The sequence below is a fragment of the Simochromis diagramma genome, unplaced genomic scaffold, assembly GCF_900408965.1.
Source record: "Simochromis diagramma unplaced genomic scaffold, fSimDia1.1 OVJJ01000753.1, whole genome shotgun sequence".
Lineage (NCBI taxonomy): Eukaryota > Metazoa > Chordata > Actinopteri > Cichliformes > Cichlidae > Simochromis > Simochromis diagramma.
In genome coordinates, this window is record NW_024387523.1 from 10,791,274 (window position 1) to 10,810,715 (window position 19,442).

Sequence of the window (19,442 nt, forward strand, 5' to 3'; positions counted from 1 at the left end):
AGCGCCAACCTTAGACCTCAGTCACTCATGGAAGATCCCGACTTGTCTGAAAACACTTGCAAACTATTTGTTGTGAAAATACTGTGAAAAGTGTGACCAAACCATTCATTAATTTCCACAAAACAATAAATATAAGAAAAAAATTAATCAGTTTATAAGGAAATTCTTACCAGATGTTGGTAACAACCCATCCAATCCATACATGCAAAGAAATCACACCATAAATGTCCATGAATTAAGTTATGTGTAAATAGAAGAAATGATAGAGAGAAAATGTGTTGATCATATGAAGAAAGGAAGGTGCAAAAAAGCACAAAAAGTCATGACCCCTGCTGAAATCTGTCAGGAGTTAGAAAGCAGTCCTGATACTGTGCAAATTATTACGTTTGCTTTTCAAATTAAAAGCTGCTCTTAATTGATGCAACCAACACGTTTCAAAAGGTGCAGCTTTTATGTTGAAGGCGAGTAGTCTCTGTTTCTGGTTTGGGTCACTCTTTTTCAAGTTTCACGACTGCTCGGCGAGTTGCATTGCAGACTGCCCGTAACCATGACAACCTGCAAGCGCCCAAACAAATCCCACTGTTTTTGATCCAATACTGTATACCTCTTTGTAACCACTTTCACCCAGTGACTACCTGCAGCCACTTGCCAGTTGGTCGGGCAATACACATTTTTTCTAGCAACTGATGTTTCCCAGGGATTTCCCGACTGGTCTGTGTGACTGTGGACTCATGAGTGCAGTAGCCACGATGTCTGAGATTCACCCTGTTTGACAATTTCACAGAAACAAGCTGGAAATGGGCAAAATGTTCATGTCGAGGGTTCAGAAGGGGACGTTACGAAAAACTGCCGCTATGTCCATCCTATAACGTCCATCAGCGATAACCTGGCGGGTGTACTTTGCTGTAAACAAGTAAACATCAGCACCCATTTCTGGAAACAGCTGTTTGTTTTACAATGTTAAAAAGGAAAATAGTAGAATCAATTTTCCTATAAGTCATATAACATACCGACAAATTAACAGACCTCTATATTTAGTTGTCTTTCTTTGACCTGCATATATTTTTAATTTGGGGCCTCAGTTTGTAGCAGGAGGTTGAGGGTTTGATCCCCAACTCCTCCAGGCAGCATGTAGAAGTGTTCTTGGACAAGTTGCTGACCCATTTGCCCCTCATGTCATTATTATATTTGTTATATCTACCCATTAAAAGTCTGCATGAATGTGTGACTGCGGCTTGTAGTGTAAACAACATAAATGCAGTCCAGTTGAATTTAGCAGAAATGACCAAAAATAGCAAATCAGTATTTTTCACATGGCATGACATGCTCCATCATGTACTAAATATCCATCCCACGCCGTGTATGATTTGAAGCCTTGTCATGCAGCAATAGAAGTCATCCCACATGTTTGTTTTTATTGTTGCACAAGGAGCAGCACATGCCAAACCTGCTCCGAGCGTATTTCTGAATGCACTGACAGTGACTCACTGTAGGCTCTATTTTTGGGCATGTGATTGTGTTCCCTCACAGCAGCTATAGAAACATGCTACACATTTCCTCCAGATCAGGTCAGCAGTGACAATTCGAAGATGGGCCACACTGTGTCACAAAAACAGGAAGACACCACTGGAGCCAGAGCTGCGTGAAAAACGAGATGTCGTTGGTCTTTGTTTTCGCCGGAGGGCGTTCAGTTTGGAGCGCTCTGTTTTGAAATTGTGTTTATTTTCAGCTCATGAATATTTCATACTACTTTTATTCTGTTCATAATTGCAGAGCCTCAAATCATAAAAAATGACTGACTGATATAATGTTAGTCTAGTGGAACAAATGGTGATGACCTTCTTTATATATGGAGAGAGGGATAATAAAAACAAGATCAATGTACCTTTGCTGGTTTATTTTGTTATGTTATATTACTCCTCGTTTGATGTGAAAGAGAATCTGATGTTTAAACTTGATGCCATGTTTTACTGGTATAATTTTTAACATCTAAAGACACCTCAGGTCAAACCAGCTCAAGACAAATATTCTTTATTAATGTCATCTTATCAATTTTATAACAAAATGATCCACCAGTTTCACTTTTACATTTTTTTGGACACATTTTCTTACAGTCTGATGTCTTGCAAACACAAACCAAATCCACGATGTTTTAAAGTGTTGAGAAAGAAGCCATCCTGAGAAGATTTGTTCTTTACCCCCAGATGATGGAAAGCTGTCCTTTGATGAATTCAAATCCTACTTCTCTGACGGAGTCCTGACAGCTGAGGAACTGAAGGAGCTCTTTCACACGATCGATACCCATAACACAGAGTAAGACTCGCTTTACCTTCTTACCAGTTTATTCCATTCAGATGAGGAGAGGTAAGGGGCGAGAGTAATCGGTTTCAAAATTCTGAACGATATCGTTGTGTTTTCCTTTTTAATAACATTCATCTTTTTAAAAGTAAGAAGAGATTTACTTGCTCAAATTATTTTGTGAACTAACTAAAATAATACAACAATATAAATGAAATGGCTGGTAAAATTTGTTTGGAGCTTTCCCACTGAGGCTTTGAGAGGTCATTTTGAATTTAGTCTACTGCTTTCAAAAATAGTTTTTTTTTTTTTTTATTGTAATACCTGTACAGATTTTTGTTTCACCCTGAGAGACTGCCACAAGTAGAGAAATAAAGTGAGCTTCTGCGTGCTTTTCTTGTACACCATGTCAGTGTGTACCAGTGTGTGAATGTGAGAGTGAATGAATAGTGGAATTGTAAAGCGCTTTGAGGGTCTCGAAAAGTGCTTTATAAATGCAATCCATTATTATTGTTATTACTCTCAAATATCAGGCTAGTGTCTAACATGGTTTCCAAATACTTGTGTATTATAAGTCACCTTTCAATCAGGGAAACCATCAACGCATCACAATGAGGCCTAAATCATCATTAATGATGATCCCAATGTCCTCCCTCACTACACCTGTGAACCTTCTCTGTGGTCTTCCTCTTTTCCTCCTGACCTGCAGCTTTGTTCTGCAAGACTCAGCTGGAGGTGGAAGCACAGTAAATACAGATCATCTACTTTTAAAAATCAGGCACTGATGTGCAATGTTCCCTTTATATTCACAATGTCCCAAACACCTAACGGTGAGAGGAAGCCAAAGACACACTGACACTTTACTGTCGACCGATTTGCACTGATTTTTCTGCTTTTTAGTTCACACCAATTCTTTTAAATCACACACATGAGAAACCACATTACTTATGCTCCCTGCAGACATCATAATGTGAACCAGCTCCTGCATCAGTCCTAATCAGGATACAGATAATACTTATACAGTCACTCCTCTGTGATTACACTGAAGGCATTTGTGAGCAAATGACCCGCTGAGCCACAAGATATTTAGAAATAGCTGCTAGTTTCAGTTATATAATAGCAGTGCAGCACTGAAGCACTGTTTCTGTCTGAGAGGCATTTAGCAGGTGAACAAACCTTTTAGTGCCATTTTGACAAAGCTTAGATTAGTATGTAAGTATTTCTAATCTCTGTCTTCCAGCTATATAACACTGGCATCCTTAACCCTAAAGTCCCCAATCAAAGTTTTATATAAAGGAAACAAGTAGAACTAAATATATGTGTGTTATTGTAGAGTGATGTAGAACATGGTTAGGTTAGTAAAAGCATCTGTTATTGATCTAATGTTTAGATAGTCATAACAGAAGAGAAATAAAAGTGTAAAGCCATGCTAGCTTCTGTGCCACGCTTCAATTAGCATGTGCACAAACAAGCTAACAAGTGCTGTCATAAATATACACAGTATAATATAGAGTAACTGTATCATCTATCAACGTGTACAACCAGTATATAATCACACATTATTATTTGGTTTACCCTTCATTACCTGCCAAAGAAATGGAGAATTTATGGTTAGCGTTAGCGGTTTCACACAGAGCGCCACTTTTAGCACTTTAGCCACTGACTCTGTTGTGCATTGAATCAACACTGCTGGACATTTGGTTTTATGAAACTAAACTAAAACTAAAGCTATTCACAACAGAAGAAGTGATGATAGTGATTTATTATTTCAATAGAAATACATTTTCTAATAGAGATGTCAAAGACTCGAGAGCACTCCAGTATTTTTTATGATGAATTACCACTTTGAATAAACCACCTCACCTGGCCCTCAGTTTGACGTTAGACATTGAAAAATAATGATGATTATGTGTACTAATAAAGATCTGCAGTCTGAATCAGGTTGAAAATAGTTCTTCAAAAAGTGCTTCATAAGGAGAAACTTCATTCTGTGTAAGCTATTAGTTAAGTTTTCTTTGGTGTGCCTCACATTAATCAGATGCAGGTTCTGCATCAGTGGTCTAAAAACACTAGAAAGAGACTTTTGTAAGCTTTAAAGCAAGCAGCTGTTGAGCATTCAGCCAGCTGTTATAAACAAAGAGCTGGCTTAAAACTACACAAGGATGTAAAGGAACTTGTTCTGTATGTTGTGGGGCTTGTAGTTTACACACTGGGCCCTAGTGTCTGTTGATAGAGTAATAGTCACAGGATGGTTGTTGTTGTCTATATCACCCGAAGCAAACAGTGCTAATTCTATTAACACTGCTTAATGAGTACACTTATCAGGAAGCTTATTAAAATATCTCTGTTCACTCCACACAGTGGTGTGTCAATCATGTTACGTACTTCATTGGTGTAATTAAACAACCAGAAAATTAAACACTCTGACTCAAGTGGTTTGATACAGGTTGATTCTCTCTCTAAATAAATAGCTGCTGCAGCTCATCACATCATCACAACAATTATAAGAATGCAGGATTTGCACTCGGCATTACATCACACAACGATCACCTTGGAAAATTTACATTTAAATCAATATGTTAAACAGTTTCAATGTTTTGGTGTCCAAACTCACATAAACTGCAAGTGGACAAAAGAAAAAACAAGCTCTGGGGAGGCCACAGCGATCAGTAAGTCTGGTCTCCTCACCTAACCAGTTATAGAGCCTTTTGAAGGGTTGTGCATCCATTCACAGAGCTAAAGTTAAACTTACTAACAACTGAATTTCAGTTTTTTCAGAAAAGTTTTTTGCAGACTGAGCACAGAAACATCAAAACTGAAGTTTAATTGATTTTTATAAACATTTTTAAAAGGATAACTTCAGAAACAAAACCAGATTTATAGTTACTAACTAAATTTATTATATACACACAACCAATCACATGACAGCAACTTTTTAGGCATGTTGATAAAAAACATGAAAGCATATATCAGTCCTGCCTTGTATCAGCAGTTCAAGCAGAAGGTAGTGGCTTAATGTTGTTAGGGATATTTTCTTGGTACATTTCAGCCTCCTAAGCACCAACTGAGCATCATTTAACCACCACAGCCTACCTGATTATTGTTGCTGACCATGTTCATCCCTTTATACCCAAAGTGTATGCATCTTCTGATCTGCAGCAACAGCAAGGTGTAATTAGTTAAGAGGTCATTAGTGCCTAAGTCCTCATCGTATACTTTTACATGGCCTCAACAAGATAAGCCAATGATAGGGGTGACTTAACAAAAAGAAAAGAAATTATTTGGCCATTTGAAAAGCAAGAAGAAATTATCTGGCTTTGTCACCACTTGCTCCTACAGTCATCACCATCTAAACGTCTGTCTACTTCCTTAATATTTTAAAGTGATAATAATTATTTCACAAACACATTTTTACACCAGATCTCTTCCTGACTCAGTATTAAATATGTTTTGCACATATTCAACTCTGTATATTTTATATATTTTATTATTATTATTATTATTATTATTATTGTTTTGTTTTTGTTTTTTTACTATTTAATTTGTAAAAATGTGTGTACACACACACACACACACACACACACACACACACACACACACACACACACACACGAAAATATTTAGTATACACATCCAGAAATGCATACACTATTATATATTGTACATATATTTATTAGTTTCAGGTCGGCCATTCTTGTATTTTGCTCGTTTGTGTTGTTGTGTTTGCACATCTCTGTTGCTTGTGGGGCTCGCACACAAGAATTTCACTCGCATGTGCTGTGCCAGTGTGCCTGCACATGTGATGTGACAATAAAAGTGATTTGATTTGATTTGATTTGATTTAAAGATGATTTGTGGCTATAGCTGGAATTGAACCAACAACCTTTCACTGAGTCAAGTGAATGTGTAAAACAGCACACAATCGAACTACTTCAGAAACAAGCAGATGACGTGAGTGTGTATGTGTAGATTTGATGTGATATTTGTAATGAGAATAGAGACCTAAAATGTCCCTTTATTCCTAAGCAGGGCTCAGCAGAACTCAATTAATGATATTTAGTTTTATTATATAGATTGTATCAGATATGTATTCAAGAAAATATCAACAACAAGAAAAGAAAAAATGCATACTGTTGACATGCAGTGGAGTCCAGTTTCCTATTATCTTTACCAGACTCCGTGTTAATGTGTGCCTCCACCTGTGAAATGAACACAGGAGGAGGCAGATGACAAAGTTGTAAGGAAGTCAATTGGAAGTCTCTGGTTGAATCCTATATTGATTAAAGAATGAGTAACCAGATTGTAAGGTCTCCCTGACAGGCTGTTAAACCTGCTCAGGTCCATGTCGAACACTGACATTATTCAATACAGTGGATTTAAACAGGCATACACAGCATGCTGCATGTATGGGTGACAGATTATTGATATGGAATTAACTGTATTTACAGTATTTCAAGGCTGTTTTATTTATTTATAAAGGTAACAAATCTTCAGAGCAATGGTAATGTACCTTCAGTGTCAGAGCAACCAGGCTTCAAGCAAAACAGGAGAGAGGCTAATGGTGCGTTACTTAGTTGTCTGACTTCTGGTTCCTCTCTCCGTTTTCTCCTGTTTGGATCATTGATTGCAGCACTCTCGTCTTGCAAACAGCAGCCACAGCTTGCATGAAATGCGGTTTAAACGAGTGAAATCCCCTGGTATCAATGACTAGAACAAGAAATAAGATGTGTTTTTTGTGTCGTCTGAAGATAGTTGTAGTGCTGATCAGTGTTGGTCAAGTTACTTGAAAAAAGTAATCAGTAACTAATTACTGATTACTTCCCCAAAAAAGTAATCCTGTTACTTTACTGATTACTTATTTTCAAAAGTAATTAATTACTTAGTTACTTAGTTACTTTTTAAAAACACGATTTACAACCTGAAGAGGTGATAAAGCGATAGATCTTTCAGCCCAATTCTACTTTTTCTGCATAATCCATCATACAAAATGTAATCAAATGGAAAAGTCTCTTTTTTTAACTTGTTTTATCAGTTTTAATCTTTTAACTTTATGCATCAAGCAAAAATGTAATTATATGCAACATTCTCTGACTTGAATAAATTAGTTTAACATTTAAACCTATTTTCTGCACATTCCAGCACATAAAATAAAATATTTTTTGTGTTTACACTCACTCTTTCAAATAGATGCAAGTAAAACACAGCAGAAAATAAATAAAGTCACAGACTAGCGGTCCCTGTTGCTCTATTTTCACCTGTAAAGCAGGACTGAGGTAAGCGGAGGTTTACCCTGGCGCAGGTGTGCTGCGGTCAGTTGAAGAATCTGCGAGTTTCTCTGTGAATTTCCCATTACGCCGTTGTGCACTCGGTGCTTGCTTGGAAGTTTAGGGGTTTTTTTCGTTGTAAAAAGAAGTTTTCTTCCCACGCACGATGGACGCTAATGTTTTTGTCACTTTTTATGGAATCAAACTCAAAATAAGGTCAGTACTTCCACGCGTTAAACGCTGCACGCTCATACTCTCTCCCACAATCGATATGTGATCCATTGTTGATCTGCACACAGCTGTTGTCACTAACGGCGCACTCGCTTACGTCACTGTCATGAGACATTCTCGCAAAAAATCACGGTTTAGGTAACGCAGTAACGCAGCGTTCCTACGGGAAAGTAACGGTAATCTAATTACCGTTTTTGCAATAGTAATCCCTTACTTTACTCGTTACTTGAAAAAAGTAATCAGATTACAGTAACGCGTTACGCGTTACTGCCCATCTCTGGTGCTGATACAGTGCCTAATATTCTCTTCACTTCGTCACCTCTCCTTTGTTCCACTTCTTTTCTCTTTTGGGCTCTCTCTTTCAGGAACAAAAATACTCAGACCACCCAGAAAAGCATCCATGCATGAACATTTATTAGAAACGGCCAACATTTCTGAAACTCCCCATTTGGCCAATTTGTCTCTCACTCATACCTCTGGAGGCCAAAACACCAAAATTATTCTGTTACTCATCGCATATTTTACTCAGTTCTATCTGTCATCACATTGATTCATCAAAGCGAAGACTGTGTCAAAGAGATCTTTGCAGGAAAAATGTACCTCTGTCCCTGGAGACATCTGTTTTTAATTTAAATACCTGTCATTTTCTTCTTTTACAGCAACTTGGACACGGATGAACTCTGTGGTAAGTTGAGTCCTTTAAATACAGACAGAAAATTAAAGATAGGAAAGTAAGATGTTAGACATGGTCACATGCTCCCAGACCAAACCCCTAAGGCAGTGCGAGTGAGGTGTCACACCAGAGCTTCTTCAACAAAACACCTACAGCCCTGTCCCAGTTGTCTGACTCACAAAATGTTTTTTGGTTTGGTTTTTCTGCTTCGAAGAGTACTTCTCCCAGCACCTCGGTGAATACGAGAACGTTCTTGCTGCCTTAGAAGACCTGAACATGTCCATCCTGAAGGCGATGGACAAAACAAAGAAGGTAAGATGCTATAAATGAATGTAATCAGGGGGAACATACACAGGAACACTAGATGTGAATAGTAATGATGTTTCCTGTGTTAATATTCACATATCTTTTGGGCATTCGTGTTTTTGAAATTCTCTTGAAAGTGTGTTTTTCTTTTTCACAATGATTTCTGCATTTCAGATTTTATGCAAATTCCAGTTCTTATTAAAACAAAATAACTTAAGGCATTAGACTGTTTTTTGGGCTCTTTCTACCAGGGAGGTCATCTTGATGAAGCTACTGACATAACAGATATTTTAAATGCACCTTTATTATTATAAACGTAGCATAAAAAAGTAAGAAAATTTGTGTTTGTAAACTGTTTCTTTGGTGTAACAATCTTGCCAAATATGCATGTGTGTGTGTGTGTGTGTGTGTGTCTGTATAGTCATCAGCAATTGTATTACACGCGTCCAACTCAATATCTAATCAGCCAATCACATGGGTGGCGTCACGGCTGACGAGGCAGGCCGTGTGGAGGTAAAGTGAGGACCCCAGTGCAGTCAGAGGTTGGTATGAGGAGTGAGTTTATTTAAATGGAGACGGTGAGGACAGGAACTAAGAAATAATTAAACAGGGAAAACCTAAACGCACGGAGCTGAATCTAAAACTCACAGGATAACATGCAGATGAACACAGGGAGACATCACAGACGAACCAGCAGGAGAAAACACAGGGCTTGTATATTCACAGGGACAATCAGGAAACAGGAGACAGGAGGGAAACACAGCTGGGAGAAATCAGAACCGACAAGATAAGGAAGCAAAGCAGAATACACTTACATGAGACACAGACCTTCAAAGTAAAACAGGAAGTACACAGAAATAGCCTGGAGGGAGAAAGAACATGGAGGAGCACATGACGGGATGAGGAAACACAGAGACACAAGGAGTGGGAACAAAGCACAATACTCACATCACTATATCCACTTAGGCTACGTTCACACTGCAGGTCTTAATGCTCAATTCCGATTTTTTGATCGATTTTGATCGATTTTTATTTTTTATTTTTTTGTCTGCTTGTTCACACTACAAATAAAATGTGACAGCAAACGCGCTCTAGTGTGAACCCTCAAAGCGGCCCGCATGCGCAAAAGAAGACGTCACACACAACGCGCTCTGTTTAGACCCAGACCAAACAGTATTGTTTGACTGATGGCCGTTAATATGAAGACTTGTTTTGGACTTTACGTTTCCAAATTTTGCTTTAAGTTATAAAGTTATTTTGTTATTTACATATGGCCTAATAATTATCCTTATTGCTGTTTTAGAGGAGCGGTGCTTCAAAGGATAGTTGCAGATTTCTGTCAGAATCTGCAGATTATACAGTACAAATAAAATGTTCATGTTCCTCCAACGTTGTCTTCCCAACAGTTTCACTGGATGGCCAGAAAGCGTTTGCGATGTCTTCTCCGGCGCTGATAATTGGCGTCTGTCTTGTGTCAGTGACGTAAAAGACGGATTTAATGCGACATGACCATTCAAACAGCAGTCGCTTTCTAAAACATCAGATGTGTATCAGATTCAGTACCACATAAGAAAGTGACCCAGATCGGATTTGAAAATATTGGATTTGTGCCGTTCACACCGTCATACCATGATCGGATATGGGTCGCATAGGATCAAAAAAGTCGGATTTGATGCACCTGCAGTGTGAACGTAGCCTTAGACACACAGAGGGAGACGCATGGGTCCGCTACACAGAGGGAAAATTACTAAATAAGGTATACAAGGAACATTACCCTATAGAATAACTAAAGACTGACACTGAGGACTTAATACATAATTCAAAATGACAAAAACACAGGAAACTCAAAACACTGGGACCCTGACAAGTGGCTGTAGCCCAGGAATTAGAGCAGGTGGTCTACTGATTGGCAGGTTAGATTGGAGGGTTAGTGGTTCAATCACAGTCTGCATGCCAAGTATCCTTGAGCAAGATACTAACCCGATGCATCCATTAGAATATCAATGTGTGTGAACGTTAGCTTGGAAACACTGAAAATCATAGAAGAAAGTGTGTGAATGGGTGAGTGTGGCACTGAGTGCTCTGGGAGAGGAGGAAAGCACTATATAAGAATCAGTCAGTCCAACTCAGTGCGCTTAGGCATGCAGACATGGTGGCAACAACAAAAATTAGATATAATAAATTAAAACTATTTATACCTGCAGGTTAAAATAGAGCTTTATCTTGGCAAATGGCTGTAAGCTGCATTCACAGTACTGGCAAAGGCCACTAATTTTTAATTTTATTTCACAATAAAATAAATGTATCTAATGATAATTTCCTTTATACATTTTTGTTTGCTAGATATCAGACATCACAATAATATGTGTGTGTCTGTGAAGGTTCTCAGTCATCCAGGTCATCGTAGTCAAAGGATCCATATTCCTTTGACAATAATATGTGTGTGTGTTTTTCACAGTGAGTGAGTTAAGACTCAGTGGATGTGACATTTGAGATAAGTTGTGTCAATTGGAGTAACACAGGAAACTTTTGATTAAATTTAGAAGATGTACAGACAATAGGAAGGCATGTTTGATTTTCCCAGAATGTGTCCAAAGCTACATGCTGAAAATCAGCATGCTCCTGGGAGGACGCCCAGCTGGCGTTCTCAGATCTCCCATTAGTCGCATTTCCATTACAGAGCCAAAAAGGACAAGCCACGGCTCATGCATGCCACTAATGAACCCCCCAGAACAAAACATGTTATAATTCTTTTTGGACTTGCAGCCAGCACAGATGACAAATTGAATGGATTGTGGCTGCGTTACCAAACAAATATGGCTTTTGATCTTTATGTATTACGTCCTCTTGATCTTACTGTCTGAAGCAGAGTGCCCTTTGCGTTATCAGAGACGAGAGGAAGGAAGATGAGAGTGGCATGAGACATAAAGTCAAAAAGACAGGAATGATCAGACACGAAGAAAAATGGCAGGGTGAAAGGAGAAATGACAAAGAGAAATGGGAAAAGGATGTGAGCAGAAGGAAGAGAGGTGGCTTATTAGATCTGGAGGGAGAGCTTCTATTTCTTTGTCGCACTCTCTCATCTTCTTTGTAGTATCTCAGCTGGTGCACACAACACATGCTGTGAAGCTCAAATCGCCCCTCAGATCTTCAGTGAAGCAGACACATCTCATCGTGGCCATTGTGTGGGAGTCAAACCATTAATTTGTCAGTTGTATTTTTTTTTTACTGGCACAGAAAGAGGTAACAAATGATGACATCCAACTTACACATGTAAAAGTTGTAGTGTCAAAGATAAATGATGGCCAATCTCAGATAAGGCTTTGGTTTATAGAGTGTGTTGGGGAAAAAACAGCAGTAAAGGTAGATTTTATAGAAAAAATTGGATCAAAACAGATTTATTAAGAAAATATGAGGTGCAAAAAAGTAGTAGAAGCTCATAAGACAAAAAGGCGTTGTGGAAAAAAGGTTAGACATGAAGGAGCATAGCTGTGAAGTACACCTGCTTGAAATTTCACCATTTCTGCAGAGAAAAATACACATAGCTCTGCAACCCCTTTTGCAATCATTCAAGGGTCTCAACACGTTTAAGCTGAGGTGTGAAAATCAAATCGCACCTCAAATCATTTTTCTGTTCTCCAAGAGGATAACTGAGAGCCGGAAATGAGACATCGGCGGGGCGGTGGCGGGGGGGAGAACCAGGCAGTGTGTATGCTAAGGATTTATCATTTTCTACTGATGCTATTCACCTTGCAAATCTCTCAGAAAATCTCTAGTGCTCCCCCTAGCAAACACTCACACTGGATATTTGAGCCTAAATGAAGACAAATTATTCTGCACAAATTCTGCACAGAATGTGCAATAACTTCCAAATTAAATTCCAACACTGGACTGTGAAAGACACACAGGTTTTCACCACGATGAAGTCTTTCTGCTTGCGCTTTTTGTAAGATTTCTTTGACCTTAGAAATGAGTCACAGAAAAAAAAAAAAACAATCCCCGTGTTTCTCTGATTGTCTCTGGGTATTGGCTGAGCAAGAAGGAGAACAGATGCTCCTTTAGTCACAAGAATAAAGCTCAATCGTCTCTGTTGGGCTGAGTATGTATTTCAGTGGGTAGTCTCTGGCTGGGGATGTACGTGAGGGGGCTGCAAGGTGTTTTTTTTTTTTAATATATATTTTAATTTTGCACTGGAATACAATAAGTGTGTGCACACAAGCTAATTTATTTGTGTCCATGCCTCATGTCTTTATGTACACGTGCGGGGGTGCTGGAAGAAGCATTGAAGCCAAATCTATGTGATCATAGTCAGTCCGTCTTTTATTTTATACAAATACTGATGCCAAACCTGTAATCTAAAGTTTTAATTAATAAAAAATAATATGCAAAAAACAAACAAACAGTGCTGCTGCCTGGTAAAATGTAGCCGTGTTGTTTGCTGTTTGGCAAGTTTAAAATTAGTGGAAATTTACACACTCCCCAGAAACAGATTAAAACATGCAAACTGAGTTTTACTTAGCATAGTTGTTGTGCTCAATCAGCTTGCTTTTGATGTTATTTAATTATAATTGTTAATCAGGATTTTTATAATTACTAAGGGTAAAAACAACTGATGCTGAAGCTGAGGTATGATTGCAGGGCTGGGATTGCATTTATTCAGTGCGGACTTAAATGCTATGATTTTAGCAGCAGTTCTGGGTCAGAGAATGAGGTGGAAAATTATAGAAAACCACACGGTTTTGCCTTCAACAAAGCTCTCCTTTGACCTTTTGTACAACTGAAAATAAAAGATCAAAGAAGAGGCAAAAAAAAGAAACATGAAGCTGTTTAAAATGGTTCTACATTGTTGAGACGGACACACACACGCTAACACACACTTGCACAAAGGTGGAGATCACAGGAGACTGACCTTTACCGGTTTTGTCGTGACTCACTCTGGCTGAGCGAGCGCGCAGGCATGTGTGCAGGTGTGTGCAGGTGTGTACATGTGTGTACATGTGTGTACATGTGTGCGCGTTTGTCAGGGGATCAAACAATATCTGTGCATGAGAGATAATGAGACTTTAAAAAAAAGTAATACTGCAAACACTGCAGAGATTTTGTGTTATCTGTACTCCCAATCTAGTCTGCTTACATATGGTTTTGTGTATGTATGTTGTTAAAAGGACTGATGGGGGAAGAGTCTTAATGATCTGAATGCTAGAGGAGCTGCTAAGAGTTTATCTCTCTCCCAGTAGGCACCCACTCAACAAACTGTAATTAGTGAGTGTGTCTGCGCACACATGTACACAACATATAAACAGATCCAGCTTTTAAAATTCAGCCATTTTCATCGTACTACTGAAAAACACAGCAGTTACCCAAATAAAGAAACACTATCTTTTGTTTTGCTTCGATGCATGCATTACGCACTCTCTAATCCAAGTTGCATTAGCGTTTGCCTTCAAATGCCTCATTGTAAGTGGAGTGTACGAATGCTCATGGTCCTCAGAACTGTAGGAGCAGGTCTGCCATGCAAACAGCAAACTGCTGTGCTGACCATCCCTCACTCTCCTTTGATTAGATTCAAAACAGCACTTAGCCCTGCTGTGCTGTTCCACGCATAACAAATGACATCTCTCCAAAACCTCATTGAGTCTAATTTTCCAACCTGCCATGAAAAAATATCCAACTCTGACTCACAAAATAACAAGAAGCTGATTGTTGCCAACACAACAGAAATGTAAACATGTTATTTCCCATAAATAACTGCAGGCAAACACCTGTTACACCAATCCGAAGAAAGGATGCATCATTAAGAGGTGGTGATTGATGCTGTTTCTTTACAGCTATAAAGCTGCAAAAATAACACATTTAATTCTTTAAAGTCATACTTCTCAATACTGCATGTGTATGTTTATAGTATCATGACTATGCACATGGTATCATATGACTGAGAACATTGTTTTATCATCATTTAGACCCTCTCACTCTCTCTCTCTGATAAATAAATAACCTACGGAGTGAAGACTAATGAATGTGTTCAGGCTGTTAGCAGCCTGATATGTTTTGGGGGAGTCAGTAGAGATCAAAACAAACCAAAGGGGCAGCAAATAGTGACCATGTGGATAAATAGAGCTTCGGAATATGTAAATTGGAAAATGTTTGCTAACCTCTTACCCATAACACATTTAAAAGTAGAGTTCAAAGTATTTAAAGGTGTACTTACAGACTTCCAGCTTTAACTTACAGGGTTTCACATATATTTTGTTTTATATGTTTAAAAATTGCAGCCACTTTTATACACAGCCCCCATTTTCAGAGGCCAAAAAGGAAATGTACAGTTGGGAAACAGATCAGAGCTGAGTCCTTGGTGTTATATTGCAAATAAGCAGAGAAAAGCTCTGGAGTTGGTTTGCCTTTGACAACTTTTCACTAGAGCTTTCACTATAAGATCAAAGACGTGTTGATTCAAGTAAGAGAGTTTATCAGATAGCAACAAGGAGAAGTAAAAATCAAAAGTCTGGTCCATTCTGATTATCAGCTCAGCAACACCAAAAGGCCTTAAAGAATCAGAGCCACTTCGACGGGACAAGACTCAGCTGTTCATCTGCATCGTAAAGACAATGGTCAATCATTTATGGATGCCAGTGTTCACATTTTGGACAGAGAAGACAAGTGGTTTGAAAGAGGAGTGAAAGAAGCCATCTGTGTCCACTGTGAATGACCATCTTTGAACAGAGGGCTGGTTTACAACACCAACTGTCTGCCATCTATAATCCAGTTTTGAGATCCCCTCCCAGACGCCTTAACACCCACTCACATCCTGCGCCATTTGACCTCAGTAAATCACATGACAGGTTAGGGTTTCACAATGGGTTTACCTGAAACCTTGGATGATTGTGACCCACACCCTGATTGTGACTTTTGCATGTGTGATTAGACACTCCCATTGGGCTTAAAATCTGGGACTGTCCACCAATTGCTCTTAGAACTGAAGAAACTTCTTGGATGAGAGGTGAAACATCTGCAAGAAATTTCCAGATGCATTTCTTTCCAAGCGCTCTAGGCTACAATGACCTGGATGACTGAGAACCTTCACAAACAGACAGAATCGTTGTGAAGAAAAACAACTGCACAACATCTAACCAAGTAAAAAACAATCTCAAAGAGGTAAATGTAACATTGTCAGGGTCAATCAAGTGATACCTTCATAATAGAGGAAACTTCAGCAGGTTAACAAAACGGTACAAACCACTGGTTACACCAAAGAACAGCATGGCTAGATTAGACTTCACCTGAATAAAAGTGTCTTCACAGTTCTGTAAAAATTATTTGGACCAATTAAACCAAGATGAACTTGTACCAAAATAATGGGAAGAGAAAATTATGCAGAAGGAGAGAAACGGCTTATGATATGAAGCATATCACATCATCTGTCAAGCGTGATGTCTGATCTACATGATATTATAGTATTTGGATGTATTGCTGCCAGTGGAACTGGGTCCCTGGTGTTCATTGATGATGTGACTGCTTGCAGAAGCACGATGAACTCTAAAGTGTACAGCGCTAATCTCTCTGCTCAGATTTAACCAAATATGGACAGTACACAGTCTGTGTAATATGTGATGACTGGATGAATAAATAAATATCAATCAAACATCAATAATGACCCAAAGTGTGGTGCAAAAGCAATCCAACAGTTTTTCAAGGGGATATTCTTCAATGACCAAGATAGTCACCTGATATCAACCCAACAGAGAAGCTTTCAGTTACTGAAGACAAAACTGAAAGAGAGACCCACACATCTAAACTAAAGGTGGCTGCATTAAAGGGCCAGCAGAGCAGCCATTGACTGCAAACAATTTTCATCCAAGGATTAAAATCTTTATATTTAGAACACAAATATATTAGTTTCTCCAGTTATTTTTGAACCTCTGAAAATGAAGTCCGGTTATAAAACTGGTCATTCTTTTTTGCAAAACCTCTTGAATTAAAGCACACAATCAGAATGTCAGTGTACAGAGGCAAAACAACAACAAAAGAGTTTTTGTCCAACAAATGATGGATCTAACTGTATATCAGTGTTGACACACACATACCAGCAGTTCAGTTCCTATTAAATCACCTCCTGTCATTTTCTGTGCCGTCACCTCCTGTTTAGATTTTTGCTTCTTTGTGAACACGGATCCTGGATCCAAAGAGCCAAAAAAAGATTTATTCAAATAAAAATGACTGATCTCAGATAGAAACAAATATCTGAACTACCCCACATTTGCAGCTTTCTAAACTGAGTCAAGTTGGGTTTACCTTACAGTATATCATCCACCTGCATTTACAGTTACCACATCAAGGCATTTGCCCATACCACAAGTGAACTAGAGGTGCTGGACTCAAGTGTATCTGTAAACTGGGGGCACCTGTCAACAACATTAATAAAATATTAGCTGAAAGCTTTTGTTCATGGACATAATTCTCGATTTAAATCATGACATAAACAAAGAATGAGTTGTAACGTTGTTAAATGTTAAGTGGAAGAATTCACTTTTCACTTTGTAGAAACATTCTGTCGTTAAACTCGACTCGGGTTAAGCTCTCCATCCTACATTTAACTCGACGTCGACTGACACATTGCTGACATCAGTCTAGTGTGGTGGATCAAACACAGCTAACAGGGATTCTTTTATTAAATAAGTTAATAAGAAGACCAAAGGTTTGACATCTGCTTCTTTCTTCTCCTCTCTTTCCAGCAGCACTGTTGTGTAATCTTTTCTAAATGAATGATCTCGTGGGCATCTTTTAATTAGCAGAGGAGGTCTGGGCGTCGAGTGACTCCCGGCTGGCATGTGAAACGTGTCACAGCTCTCCTCGTTCGGCCCTCCTTCGCCGTGCCTCCTACTCTAACTTGTCCTCCTCTAATCGCCTTGATTGACAGGATTATCAGGAGTCCACCCACTTGGAGCAGTTTGTGACCCGCTTCTTGCTGAAGGAGACAACCAATCAGCTTCATTCACTTCAAAGCTCACTCGAGTGTGCCATGGAAACCACAGCTGAGCAGACTCGCCAGGAGAAGTAAGAACAAATCTCCCCTGGTCATTCACACACGCACACACACACAATTAGTCTTTCAAACTTGGGCAGAATATATTGTACAATAGCACCAATAATTACAGCTCTCACTTTTTTTTAAACCACACACACCAGTTTGCCTCCCACATTTTAGACTTGATGCCAGCATAGGTTCTTCTTAAGTGTTTGTGAAACACACCTGCTTTCTGTTGCAATCCAGCAGTTATTTGTCCTAATTTATCTGATTAACTCGTTCTCCATGAAGGAATATCTGAGAGAACTGAAGCACAGCGCTGGTATGAGCTAAAACATCTATTGTAGTTCTCTTTTGCATTTTAGAATCTTTCAGCTCTTTCTCTTTCTTTTTGCACAGACAAGGTGCCAAATGTTGCGTTAACAAATGGTGCCAGATCAGTCAGTGCAGTGTAAAATACAATAAAATATATATAAAAATATTTATAAATATTTCAGTTCGGTTCAGTTCAATTCAATTCTATTTTATTTATATAGTGCCAAATCACAACAACACCTCAAGGTGGTTAATATTTTAAGGTAAAGATCCTACAATAGTACAGAGAAACCCCAAAAATCAAACAAACCCCTTTGAGCGAGCACTTGGTAACAGTGGAAAAGAAAAACTCCCTCTTAACAGGAAGAAACCGCCAGCGGTAAGGGCAGGAATACAGAACAAAAAGCAAGCTGTGAAATATAACCAGAGATTAATAATGACTAATGATTAAATGTAGAATGGCATAAAAAAACACTGAGTGAAATCTAATTTGATATGAGTTAATATACCGAACATATATCAAATGTTTAAGTTCAGATATTTTACTGATTCATGAAGAATATTTGCTCATTTTGAATTTCATGCTAATAACACATCTAAGATAATTGGGACAAGAGCAACAAAAGGCTGGAAAAGTTCCCTGTGCACAGGGAACAAGGCCAGGGATGAATATTTGATGCCTGCGATCTTCAGGTCTTTGGGTAGTATTGTATTAAAGAAAGACGTTATTCATTGAAATCACTGCATGGGAACAGAATGATCCGTTTCTGAGGAAAAGTTAAAATTCTTCTTGAAAAATGTTGGACACTACATCCCTTGGACTAAAGTAGAGAGGCCCTATCCAGCATCAACGCTCAGCTCAAAAGCCTGCATCTCTGATAGTCTGAAGGTACATTACAGTGCCTGTGAAATTGGAAGCTTACACATCTGGATTTGGCTTTAAAGCAACATATGCAGTATATAACATCCAGATGATTTTTCAGGGAGGGCCTTGCATATTTCAGCAGGAAGATTCTAAACTGCATACTGCATTTATTGCAATAGCATGGCTTCGAAGTACAAGAGTGATGAACTGGCCTGCCTGCAGTCCAGACCTCTCACAAACTGAAACATTTGGAACATCATAAAACAAAACATATGTTAAGCAGCTAGACTCTTCTATCAGGCAAGAATGGGACAACCTCTCCCAAATATCCAGCAGCTGCCCTCCTCAGTTCCCAGATGTTTACAGGCTGCTGAAGAAAGTAGGAGGGATGCTACATAGTGGTAAACATGGCCCTGAAAAAACATTTTTGAGACATATTCCTGCCTTTAATTTAAAAGTGAGCTTGTA

At 38.7% G+C, this 19,442-nt stretch overlaps 1 protein-coding gene across 2 annotated transcripts in view; it reads left to right on the plus strand.

The window, feature by feature from the left end:
• Nucleotides 1–19,442, plus strand: part of necab1 (N-terminal EF-hand calcium binding protein 1) — a 43,210-nt gene that overhangs the window by 4,412 nt on the left and 19,356 nt on the right. For both annotated transcript variants that reach the window (XM_040021160.1, XM_040021161.1), the window contains exons 3-6: nucleotides 2,205–2,313; nucleotides 8,453–8,478; nucleotides 8,681–8,778; nucleotides 17,687–17,823. In XM_040021160.1, coding sequence (XP_039877094.1) covers nucleotides 2,205–2,313; nucleotides 8,453–8,478; nucleotides 8,681–8,778; nucleotides 17,687–17,823 — 370 coding nt within the window. The remainder of the gene's footprint in view (nucleotides 1–2,204; nucleotides 2,314–8,452; nucleotides 8,479–8,680; nucleotides 8,779–17,686; nucleotides 17,824–19,442) is intronic.